The sequence below is a fragment of the Sarcophilus harrisii genome, chromosome 6 (assembly GCF_902635505.1).
Source record: "Sarcophilus harrisii chromosome 6, mSarHar1.11, whole genome shotgun sequence".
Classification (NCBI taxonomy): domain Eukaryota; kingdom Metazoa; phylum Chordata; class Mammalia; order Dasyuromorphia; family Dasyuridae; genus Sarcophilus; species Sarcophilus harrisii.
This window is the reverse complement of record NC_045431.1, coordinates 186,594,414-186,607,043: the sequence shown is the minus strand read 5'-3', so window position 1 is coordinate 186,607,043 and position 12,630 is coordinate 186,594,414. Positions and strand designations below refer to the sequence as shown.

At 32.4% G+C, this 12,630-nt stretch overlaps 1 protein-coding gene across 6 annotated transcripts in view; it reads left to right on the top strand.

Annotated features, from left to right (window-relative positions):
- Positions 1-12,630, top strand: part of FAM193A (family with sequence similarity 193 member A) — a 194,035-nt gene that overhangs the window by 148,960 nt on the left and 32,445 nt on the right. For 5 of the 6 annotated variants that reach the window (XM_031943759.1, XM_031943757.1, XM_031943756.1 and 2 more), the window contains 3 exons: positions 3,987-4,140; positions 4,761-4,940; positions 7,291-7,542. In XM_031943759.1, coding sequence (XP_031799619.1) covers positions 3,987-4,140; positions 4,761-4,940; positions 7,291-7,542 — 586 coding nt within the window. The remainder of the gene's footprint in view (positions 1-3,986; positions 4,141-4,760; positions 4,941-7,290; positions 7,543-12,630) is intronic. The other variant, XM_031943758.1, reaches the window with a different exon arrangement.

Below are 12,630 nucleotides of genomic sequence, written 5' to 3'. Positions count from 1 at the left end.
GTGGAATTTAACGATCTTTTATTTATTATATTTTCTCCCTGAAACAGTAATGACATTTTGACAGGAATCAACATGAAGTGTTTTTTTCTTTCAGTTTTAAGCTTTTTATTAAAGCTTCATTATTATGTATAAACCTGAAATTAATTCAGTTGTATTAACAATTTCCATTCTAGATCAATGATTCCAGTATTTCTACAGGTTATGACATCCTTCTTATTTTTACAAAATCCTCCCCCCATCTTGGTTTTATGACCAAGTTTTTAATAATTCTGAAATAGTTTTTTGAATTCTGCAATAACATTCATCAGATTATCTCAAAATAATATATGTGTACACACACACACACACACACAATCCTTTTATAAGGGTTTATCCTGGGAAACCTTGAAAACCAATGCTTATATAAAAGCTCAGATTATTTTACCATGAAGGAACTGTTTAGAGAAATGTTTTTAGTTATAGTTTGGTATGAATACAGTCTGTTCAGCAACCACTTATCTTTAATGCCCATAAATACTTTATTATTTAGTGAAAAGAACATAGTACTAAGAGTCAGAAGACCAGGAATCAAGTCCCAGTTCCTCCATGAACTTATCTTGGACAGGATGTTTCATTTCTCAAAATCTTTTTCCTATTTATAAATGTAATAATGATGTAATATTTTATATAGTTATGTAATATGTAGTTAATATGTAGTTATAACCCTTGTGCTGAGATTTAAATTAGTTTACATAAAGTATGTTATATGTCATATATCCATAAATATAGATTATTATTTATCCAATAGTTTTATTCTATCTTCAAGACAGTATATGAACTGGGAATAAAAGTAAATTTGTCACAGTTGATCTAAACAAGTTTATACTCTTAATAAGGGAAACATTGAGAGAAGGCAAATACACAAGTAATGTTGCAAAACAGAGTAAGGTGAGTTCAAAGGAAAGGTCTATCAAAGTAATAAAACAAAGTGGGAAAAGCATCTTTTGTAAGGTTGGGGGATAGAGGGAGATGGTAATTAGGGAAAGCTCATAGAAGTGGCATCTGAGTTGGGTCTTAAAGAAATAGGGGGAAAAAAAAAACATAGAACCAGATAGAAATGTGTGGTAGTTCATGGAATATGTTCTATTCTTGATATATAATGGTATGGGCAAAGAGATACTTAAGGAGGAGGGCTTGGATAAAGTGGTGAATGACTCAGTTCATTCATTCATTTGGCAGTTTGGGAGGCTAGCATGTATTCAATTTAACAAACATTAAGTACATTTTAGATATAAAGCACTGTGTTATTCTCCAAGAATAAAAAGACAAAACAAAAGAATTCTTGAAATAGCCTGCATTCAACATGAAGAGAAATGGAATAAGATAAAATGGGAAAAGATAGGTTGGAGTTTAATTATAGCAAACCACTAAAACACTGGGGTCAGTATTTTAAACTTGGTAGGGAAGGATTTTTTTAAATAGCTTAGTGTCACTGGCATGTCATATCTGATGAAGCAGAAAGACCTATATTTGGATCATGGCTCTGTTAGTACTTAAGGCACTTAATCTTTCACTTTTCTGATCTACAAAGTGAGGAACTGACCTGTAGTTGATCCCTGATGGTCAGTTTAATATCATATAACCTAAATATAAAAAATTGGCTCAATGTTCCTTAGGTTTCCTCAACTGAACGGTATAAACAAGACATTTGATGGTTAATAGATATTTTCAGTAGACATATTAGAATTATTTTTGTTCATCATTGGTTACATGCTCATTCCTTTTTTGTAATGAACAGAAGTAGCAAAGATTGGGACAAATATTATCAGAACATTTGCAGGCTATTAAAATGGTGGTGGAGGGATTGGAAAGAATGCTGAATTTTGAGTCTGAGATTTTGAATTTGAATCTTAGTTCTACCATCTGTGTATCCTTGGGCAAGTAATTTAATCTCTCTGGGCTTCAGACTCCTCATCTAGAATGTGAGGTGGTTGGATTAAATGATCTCTAAAGTCACTTCCAACTCAGATTCATATAATTCTAGTAATTACAATTAGAACTGTCCAACTTATATGAACTGATGCAGAGTGAAGGAAGCAGAACCAGGACAACATTGTACACAGTAATAGTGATATTCTATGATGAACAATTGTGACTGTCTCAGCAGTTCTCAGTAATACAGTGATCCAAGACAATCCCAAAGGACTTATGATGAAGCATGTTTATCCACCCAAGGAGAAAGAACTATTATTGTCTGAATGTTCAATTCTTCCTCTCCCTCTCTCTTTCTTTCTCCCTCTCCCTCCCCTCCACCTCTCCTTCTTCTCCCTCTGACCTTCCCTCCTTCTTTCCTTTCTTTATCTTCTTTTTACAAAATGATTGCTGTGGAAATGTTTTACTTGATTGTACATGTTTAATCTATATCCGTCTGCTCACCATCTCAAGGGAGGACAAAATTTGCAAATAAGAAAAAATATTTTAAAAAATTGTTTTAATGAATAATTTAGGAAAAATTAAGCTATTATCTTAAAAAAAAAAATCTCCAAAAGTAGGAAGACCTGCCTCAACAGGTAGGTGGGAAAACCTTAGATGGAGAGAGGCATCTACAAAATCCAAGTAATTAGCAGTGTCAGAGACTGCAGAGGGGACTGAGAAAAGGCTGTGCTAGATTTGATAATTGTGAAATTGTTAATAACTTTGTAGAGAATAGTTGCAATTGAAAGATGAAGCTGGATTTCGGGCTGTAGAGAATTTAAAATCGAGGAAGAGGAAAAGGAGGAACAAGTATAGATGATTTTTTCATGAATGACAGCTTGCTGGATAAAATGATGAGAGGCTTTTTAAGAATGGGAGGAGACACAAGCATATTTGTAAGCCACAAGGTAGAGAAACAGTAGTTAAGGAGAGATTGATATTGGAAAAAGAATAAGGATGATGGGGAAATTTGTTGGGAGAGGATGGTAGAGAAGGAGATTAAGGAGACACAAAAAAGAATTTTGCATTGGACAGAGAAGGCCTGTTGAGGGATGTGAGATGAGGAGGCAGGAATAAGAAGGAGCTACTGGCAGATAACGCTAGTTTTTCATTGAAGTGTAAGGTAAGGTCCTTAGCTGATAATAAGGCTTCCCTTAAATGAATCAGATGCTGTTGGGATGCTTGAGGAGAGAGAACAGAGTTCAGAAGAGCCATTGTGAGGATGGGCCCTAAGAAAGGAAGTTCCCCTGGATTGGAGAGGGCCCAGTTCGGAATATGTAACATCAGTGGAAGTAGACCCAAACAACAGAGTTTTGTTACTTTCTCCAATTTATCTGCACAGCAATTCAATTAGAAGTAAGAGCAGCAGATGGTAAGAGTAGGTTAGGATTCAGTAATTTATGATTGTAATTGGTCAAGGAACTCAAGAGAAGAATTCAGCTCTAGAGTTAAACTCATTCACCATGGGTTGAAAGGAGGACAATACAGCTAGTGTAGGGATTATGATGTGGGGAAAACTGGAGGTCATGTTGAGAATAAAGAACAAGGATAAAGGGTTATAAGGCAGGGAAAGATTGAATAATTTAAAAAGTTGTGATTAGATAAAGATCTTTTGTAGTTCGTGATCATAGAACCTTTTGTGGGTCTCTATACTAACAGTATAGTTTATATAACTATAGTATAGTAATATACTTTAGAATTCCATGCTGCTATTGTTATATGTTATTTTCTTAAGTAAGCAGCACATTTAACAACTCTAATTTTTTTTATTACAAATTTTGACTTATCCCTTTCTTAGAACTTCACTTTTTTATCTGTAAATTTTATATGATAATACACTATTTTCAGGGTTTTGGGGAGCTATTAACTATCTGAGAGCAGGATTTGAACTTAGATCTTCACTAACTTCATATACAGTACTCTTTGTACTATGCCATGCTTATCATCATTATTATTTAAGTTCTTTTGAAATATTCTTTGAGTTAACCTACCAGAATAGCCTTATGATTTTGTGTTCTGTTTTTGTTCCTCAGTGGTAGTGATGATGAAGATGTTGCACCTTTATCAGCTAAATTTGCTGATATTTATCCATTGAATAACTATGATGACACAGAAGTTGTGGCAAACATGAATGGAATCCATAGTGAACTAAATGGTGGAGGTGAAAACATGGCATTGAAAGATGAGGTACAGTATGGATTTGGTCGTAAATAAAGGGATAAATTAGCTGCCTAACATGCCTTGTTGATGACATTAAAATCTGTTTGTGTTAATAGTCATGCACACTTTTTCTATAAGTAATTTATGTTGCCATTTTTTCAACATATGTGTTTCAAAAAAGTGTTAAGGAAATATTAACCTTTAATAATTTCTAAGATTAGCATTGGACTAGATGTCTTCTGAGAACCCATCCAACTCTCATTCTATGATTCTTCATGCATTGATACTGTCAAAAGTCAGTGTATATAAAGTATGACAATTATCCTATAAAATTTTCACCATCTCTTCCCATTTATCTTGGCCTAACAAATCCATAATGGAATTGTGTTTCATATCTTAATTAGAAATTTCATTATCCATAGTTTAGACTTCTGTTCAGGCTTTTTTTTTTTTTTTTTTTTTTTTTTTTTAAGACTGTGAGTGTGAAATCAATGCTAGTCTACACAGCCAAATATTACAGAATTCTAGATTGTCAATAAGTAACTTTTTAAGTTTTTAGTCAGCTTTCTTATTACAAAACTAATAAGTACCAAAGGGATTTATTTGAAAAAATATAATTTCTTTTAAAAAAAAAAATGTTTTTAAAGTCTCCTCAGGTAAGCAGCACTAGTAGTAGTTCTTCAGAAGCTGATGATGAAGAAGCAGATGGAGAGAGCAGTGGGGAACCCCCAGGAACTCAAAAGGAAGAAATAACTCTAGGAAAAAGAAGTCCCAGAAAAGATGAAGCTAAAGTGGATAGTCCACCACCATCTTATCCAAGTCAACAGGTATAGGGTAGTTTGTTGTTAAAGGTTTTTAGCTTGACATGTCCCTTTCTGAATTTTTTTTATATCATAAAACCATCAATTTCTAAGATTCAGATTAAGGGAAGTTTTCTTTTTCTTCCCCCTCCTTTTTTCTCCCTAAAAGCAATATTAAATATAGCCACATTTCTACTTTGCTTTCCTTCGATTAAATTCATAATACCTAAACTTAGTTTTGCAATAACTCGTTTATCTCAAGGGACATCATAGTCCTCCCAAAACTCTTCAAAGTTAACTTATAAAATTCCTTTACTTAAGTACTTCAAGGATCTTTGATTTTGTTCAGGAGGGCAAGTACTACCTCCAACGCAGATCAGAACTCCTCTAGGACTTAATAGATAATGGTAGAGAGTTAGTATGTCTGGAAAATTCACTAACCTGTGCCTAGTCTGATGACAGCCATTCTGAACCTGATATTCCATTATTAGGCTTATATACCTAAAGCCTTTCCAGTATGATGGAGCTTGTCAGAGTTTTACTGCCTCTAACCCTCTTTTTGAACATAGCATTTCCTCTGTGTCATGAGATGCAGAGTAGGACTTTAATTTTCATTATTCTTTCAAATATGTCTTTTAGAAAAAAGATAAAGTGAGTGTTATAAAATTATATAAATAGTAATAGAGTATTATATCTAAAAAGACTGTCTCTTCTGCTAGAGATTTGCTGTATAATTTTAAAATACTGAAGGGGACTCGGATTCTTTGAAAAATTTTTTTCTTTGAAGCTTAAGACTTAATTTGTATGTGTGTGCATATGCATGCACATGCATGTGTATGCATACCTGTTCACATATGTATATATCCCTAGTTTTGAAATAAGCAACCCTGCAATAAGTCAAGATTCTTTGTTCATTTTTCATCTCTCTAAGGACACATACCTATAGACAATTTAGCAATTTTTCCTCTAGTCAAATAAGGGACAGATGGGGGGAAGTTTTAATTTTTGCCAGCCTGGCAACTTCAAAGATTATTATGAGTTAATTAATAAAGCAATCTCACCAAACTAATTTAAAAAGTTCTCATGAGAAATTACTATGTGAATGCAAAAGTAATGATGTATTTAATTCTTATAGCTTGGGACATTTTGTTTGATATATGTATTTTTATGGTTACTTCACTTGTAAAATTATTTAAACATCTTATAAATGACAGTGAAGAAGTAATCAACATAAATTATTATCTCTGGGTTCTATGATAAGAAATTTCTAGCCATATAAGTTTTATGTAAGATAAAATTGGAGGTAGGTAGAGGTTTTGGCCGAGGCTGGGAGTTGATTATCCCATCATGATAGACAGAAAGAAGAGTATCCAATAATGCTAATTCCTTTTGGGAAATCGAAAAACACCAAGTTAGAAATAAGCAACTTTTATTTTTGAGAGAATGATTTAGGGTGCCGTAGACCTAATTTTCATTTGAGAATGAAATTACATATAAAGAGAAATTTCATTTTTATTAACATGTCTGCCTACTTTTATTTAATTAATTATGATCATTAAAAATTTTCTCATAGTTGTTCCTTAGGGCCTTTATACTTTGATTAAATAAACCTAAGGCCTTTTGTACTCAAAAATCTGTGGAGTTCCATATTTCTGTAAATCAGATAACAATTTCAGACTATGTGTGTTAGTTTTAAAATCTTCTATTAGTTTCCTTTTCAGTTTGGATAATTTATTTAGACTATCTTGATGTGCAACAGGCAATTCAGACACACGCATAGCCAGTGCATTCATTTCAGCCGACTTGACAAGTGATAGAGGTAGCCACAGTTAGGATTATTGTGCCACAATCTACACTGATCATTAAGATTGCCAAATTGAAAAACTTTTTAGAGCTCTTTTCATTTCACTCTTGTAGACGTGGCTTTAATTGCTTCAATTTCTTTTACACTACTCATTAAGATTTGAATATTTCCATTTAAAATAAAGTTTTCCAACATATCTGGTCCATTTCTTGCTGATTGTAACTAGAATATGGCAGTACAAATGTCTTTCCACTTTATATAAGTTTATTTCCATTTCTACACATTCTGTGACAACAGTGCTATACTTAAAAGGTTTGAGCAAATGCAAAAAGCTGTTTTTCATATTTGTAAATGTAATTTTGAGCCTTGATCATAGAAAAGAGGGAGTTTAGCTAAATTTCTTCTGGCTCCCTTGATTTATATCTAGCATTGCTCACTCATGCAAACTAATGCATTTTTTAATCTTTGCATTTATTATTTAACTACTTTCAGAACCAAATTATATTTTGTGAGTGTTAAAAAATTATTCCTTATAATTATATCCAATAAACAGGTAGTATTTTTTCATTTTAGGCTGACCCAAGTCTAAATACTTGTGAATGCCATGTCTGTAAACAAGAAGCTTCTGGTCTGACAGCATCAGCACTGGCAGCTGGACGTCTTCCTGCTGGTCACCAGTTTATGAACCCAGAAAAACCTGCACATCCTGCACTTCATCTTTACCCCCATATTCATGGACATTTACCTTTACATACTATTCCACATCTGCCTCGTCCTCTTATTCACCCTACTTTGTATACAGCATCCCCTTTTACACACAGTAAGGTAAGTCACATCAAAGAAAAGCCACATTATCTGTTGCTATAGCAGTTTTACCAGTTGCTTCTGTCTTAATGAATAAATATTATGAAAATGGGAATGTAAAACTGGATGTTTGAAAAAAAAAAATATCCCTTTATTAGCTCTACTGTGAACCAGAGTCTTCAAATATTCCTTTCTATTTTTTTTTTTTTTTTTTTTTTGCAATATACCTGAAAAGAAGGAAGTTAGAACCATGGACATTTAAAGTGGAAAGGAACTTTTTAGATTATTTTGTCCTGTGTTATCATTTTATAGATAAAGAAACTCAGTCTTAGAAGGAGTGTGGGTGTGACTTAATGTCTAAGGCTACAGAACTCCAAATTTGAAAGAGCAGAATTAGAATTGAGTTTTCCTTACTCCAGTGCTTTCTCCATATCACAATTTCATATTGGCTGGTTCACTGTATTTAAAAAATAGTCTTTCACTTTCATCATTCAACAAATGTCTATGCAGTGTTTATTCTAGGCAGTTCTCTATGCTGGGAGTAAAATATAAAAATCTTGTAATTTAGTGGCTCTCACTTCAGCATGGCTTTTTTGTAGTTTGATCTTCATGTTTGTACAGCACACAGTATACCATTTTACTTCTTAATATATTATTACTAGATAGCAAGAGAAAATCAAAAAAATGGGATTCTTTTCAAAATCTTATATTAGAATATATTCTCTGATTACCCCATTTGGTAAGGACCTCCCCTCGGATATTACTTAGCATTCAGTAAATTATAGCAGAGTGAAAAAAAAATCAGTAGTCTGCATTTGTGCCCTCTTCCTTCTGTACTATAAACTCCAGAGAGAAAGAAATTTATCTTGCTTTTTGCCTGGCACTTGTCCCCTAATAATGTCTATATTAATGTATCTTTTTTAAAATAAATATACTTAGTATAGATCATTCATCTAAGACTCTTGATAATTTTACTTTGATAGTATATTGTAATATTGTCTAAATACCAATTTGATATATGATTTTAGGAGTTTCTGTAACACTTTTTTTTTAAGTGATAAGAATTTTGTTGGGGTTTTTTGAGGGGTATATATTCAACTTCAAGTTTTTCTATTGATGATCTTTATCATTACTTTGACCTACTCTTGAACTTTTATTTCCCTTTTGATTTGTTGATAAGGTTGGACAATAGTCACTTTGTATTTTGAACTTCAAATCTGGATGCTTGGGAGCAAAGTTATATCTGGACATTACAGGATACTCTACCATAATTTTTTCTTGGTAGAGTTTTCTAAAACTTACAACTTTGATATGTATTCTTCGAAATCAGAAGTCTTACATTCCAACAGGTTATATTATGGATAATGGCAGTTATTAATGCTTTTCAAGCTCATACATATTGAATTTCCTCTCACTTCCATCCCAGAATGATACATAGAATCATAATAAAGAAAACTCCATTTAAATGAATAAAAAATACATAGCGTTACAAAGAACACAAATTACATTAAAATTTAATTATCAATATTGTTTTTTAAAAGGAGTTTGTGAACTTCAGGTTAAGAACCCTTGGTCTAAGAGATTTGTAAATGTTGCCGACCACAGACAATTCCAAAATGATGAGATAATGCTGATAAGCATTGAATTAAAGATTCAAGGCTAAATTCCATGTCAACTTAACACATGTTAATATCAGGAAAATTAAATTAAGGATGCTATATTGGCTGAATATTAATCTTTATATTGGAGAAATAAAGTCTAGTTAGTGAAAAATTTCATCTTCGTTTGATTTACATGATTACTTTTCCTCAGCTTTATAATTTTCTATATGCCTATGTTGTCATTATGCCTTTCAAAAACTAGAGAATCCTCATTGCAGCTTAGAAAAGTTAAATTCCTAGATAAAAGCAATGCCAGAAATAATCACTTCTATTATGAAAATGAGTATGTACATAGGGAACTGAGAGAGTATAATAGGTATGTGACAGAAAGACAATTTTAATTTTTAGCTTTTAAAAAATGATTATAATAAATGAATCACCTGTTAACAATAATATATTATTTACCAACTGAGAAGTGGTTAATAGTTATCAGATTTTGTTTAAAAAAAAAAAAAATAGTTGAGCCCTACTAATAATATAACCTTAGTCTTAAAGGTGACCAGTCTTCAGATGTTACTTAGAAATTAGCTCTCAAGTATTCAAGCAGAGAACTATTATTAAAGAGATGACTATTGTAGGTGGGAAGATGAGCTAAATTACTTCTAAAGCCCCTTAAAATAGTAAGTAATCTAACAGTAGGATCTCCCTGGAGATGTTTGAAATTAATAAAGAACTTGCTTGCCAACAAAATTATTTACTGACATTCTCTTGAGTAAAGGTATGGTTTAAAAGCCATGCATATCTGGGGCAATTAGGTGGCACAGTGGATAGAGCACCAACCCTGAAGTCAGGAGGACCTCAATTCAAATCTGGTCTTACTTAACACTTCCTAGCTGTGTGACCCTGGGCAAATTACTTAACCCCAGTTGCCTCAGCAAAAACAAAAACAACAAAAAACCCAGTGCATATCTGTATGTATTGAGGATTATATCAAATTGCTAGAACTCTCTTATCTCCTTGCCATCATTAATGGCTTTTGAGTCTATATTTTCCAGATTCTTTTGCAGTATTTATAACTGGCATAATTTAGTGTGTTTAATTCTAAGTTATTAATAATGTTTATGTGATGGCCTGGGTCTACCTTTCTTGTCTTGCACAGTCAGGTATCCCAATCACTTATTTAGATTTAATAAAGCCAAAATTGGACACATAGGTGCCATTATTGAATTTTATAAGGGAAAAAATAACTTTCATTTTAAAAAATTCTACTTTTTCTTTTAGTGTTAATAGTTAGTTGATTATAATAAATTTTTGTCAGCAGATAATAAATATTTAATATATGATTGTTGACTTCCCCGAACCCTCCCTTTTTTTTCTTGTCATTAACTTTCAGATTGAGTCTTTGAATTATGTCACTAAACATATAGAACTACTGAAAAACTACATTTGGTGCTGCAGATAGTTATTATTAACATAAAAGTTCAATTTTTTTTTCTTTTTTCCCAATCTGCCACAGAGATAGTTTTATTTCTGAATATAATTCAAACTTTGCCTTAATGTTTCACTGGAAGGACACCTACTGTAGAGTTCTCTATCTATTTGTAGATGATTTATCTCAGCAGGTGAAGAAGTGTTTCTTTTATGAGCCCCACCCTACTTTGAATATAAGAGAAAGAGGAACAGCCACTACCAAGAAAAATCTCCATAGCATATCCCTATGTAAACTTTTAAGGTACTACTATGTTCTAACTTGTGATCCTTAAAAACAATGCAAGTTATGCATATGGGTTATGATTTGTTTATTTCAAAGAGATTTTGTGATTCTATTGCTGACTTTGTCATGACTTATGTACATGTGCAAAATACTTAAGATATTCCTATCTTGCATCACATTGTTCATGAAAATATAGTAAAACCAAAATATTCCTAATATCCTACTTATTATTGATGCTACTGATGCCATTGTCTTTCACAGAATATATTGTATCATGATCACACAAAGCTTCCTTCCATCTGTATTCTGAAATATAAGATCATCTAAGGTTAAATAAAGTTTCTGTGGTTGTATTAGATTAATACAGTGGTGGAATTCTAATAAGAAACAATGAGAATCATTCACATTCATTTAAAAAACATAGACCAGGGAAAGAAGAGGCCTTAAAATAGAAGAATTATGTGGAAAAAGAAAATTTAATTCAAATATTAAGTACCTGTTATGTACAAAGCACCTGTGATTTGAAAGCTTGCATATAATTCAGGTAAGACAGGGAGAAGGGCTAAAGGGGATCTTGAATGATAAAAATAAAGAGATCCATGAAATTCCTTCTTTGAGAGGAAATAATTTAATGATAATATTAAAGATAATTATAGTATTCTGCTGCTTCTGGGCATAAGCAAAATTGATGGCATTTTAGACAGAAAACTTGATGAGTTGAACATCAGATAAATTAAGTTAAAAGCCTAAGTTAAAAGATGAAGTTATAAATAGATTAACATTGATATAGTGAAGTGATGTTTGACCTCTTTTCGTTTCAGTGATTGTATAGAGTTTTCTGCATCTAGCATTTTGGCAAGGTCAAAAAGAGTAGTTCAATTTGCTTATCTAGCAGTAAATAGAGTTTATAAAACTTAACAAGTTTTCTTACAACACCACTTTTGGGGTAGGCCATATGTAAGTGGCATAAATGACAAAACTAAAACTTAAGGAGTAAAGTAACTTGCCTAGAATCATGAAACTGGGAAGTTCTGGAGCTGAAATCTGAACCTAGGTCTGTCTTAATTTCAGAACTGTTAGGTTTCTTGCCACTTTGATATCTTGATATCACTTCTGACCAGTAAATCTTTTTTTTACAAATCCTTGTTGCTTTCTCCTTAATTATAGCTCTAATCAAATTATCATCACTTAAGCACTGTTTTAAAATTTGTGCCTTTTCTCTTTCTAACCAAGTAGTAATGTTGAACTATTTTTGATTTTAGTGTGAATGGGACATTCAGCAACATAAATTTTAAAACTGCCAGAATTGGTTAAGTAGAAACTAAACCTAGGGGGGAGTAGTTGGCCTTTGTGCCTAAACTTTAGACGTGGTTGTAAAATGATGAATTATATTCACTAGTAACTTGTGTGTTTCAAAATATTATTTTAAATTTCCTAACCATCCCTAAAATTAATGGCCATTTTAAAATGAAAGCCTACTCCGTCTATATTAGCATTAGCTTGTCCAATTTCAGGTAGTTCATAAGACTTAAAGAGAGAAAGATCCATAGAGATCATCTGGTACAACCCTTCATGTGACAAGTAAGGAAATGAAAACCTAGAACAGGGATATGACTTGCCATGCTGCTGGTGAACAACAGAATTGGGATTTGCACCTAGGTAGTCTCATCCCAGGGCTCTGTATACAAGACCCCTGGTAAGCACATTAAGTTGGACTGACTTGTATTTTTTTTAAGTATATAATTATCTTCCTTCCTTTCTATCCTCCTTTAATTTCCTCTAATCTCTAGTTTC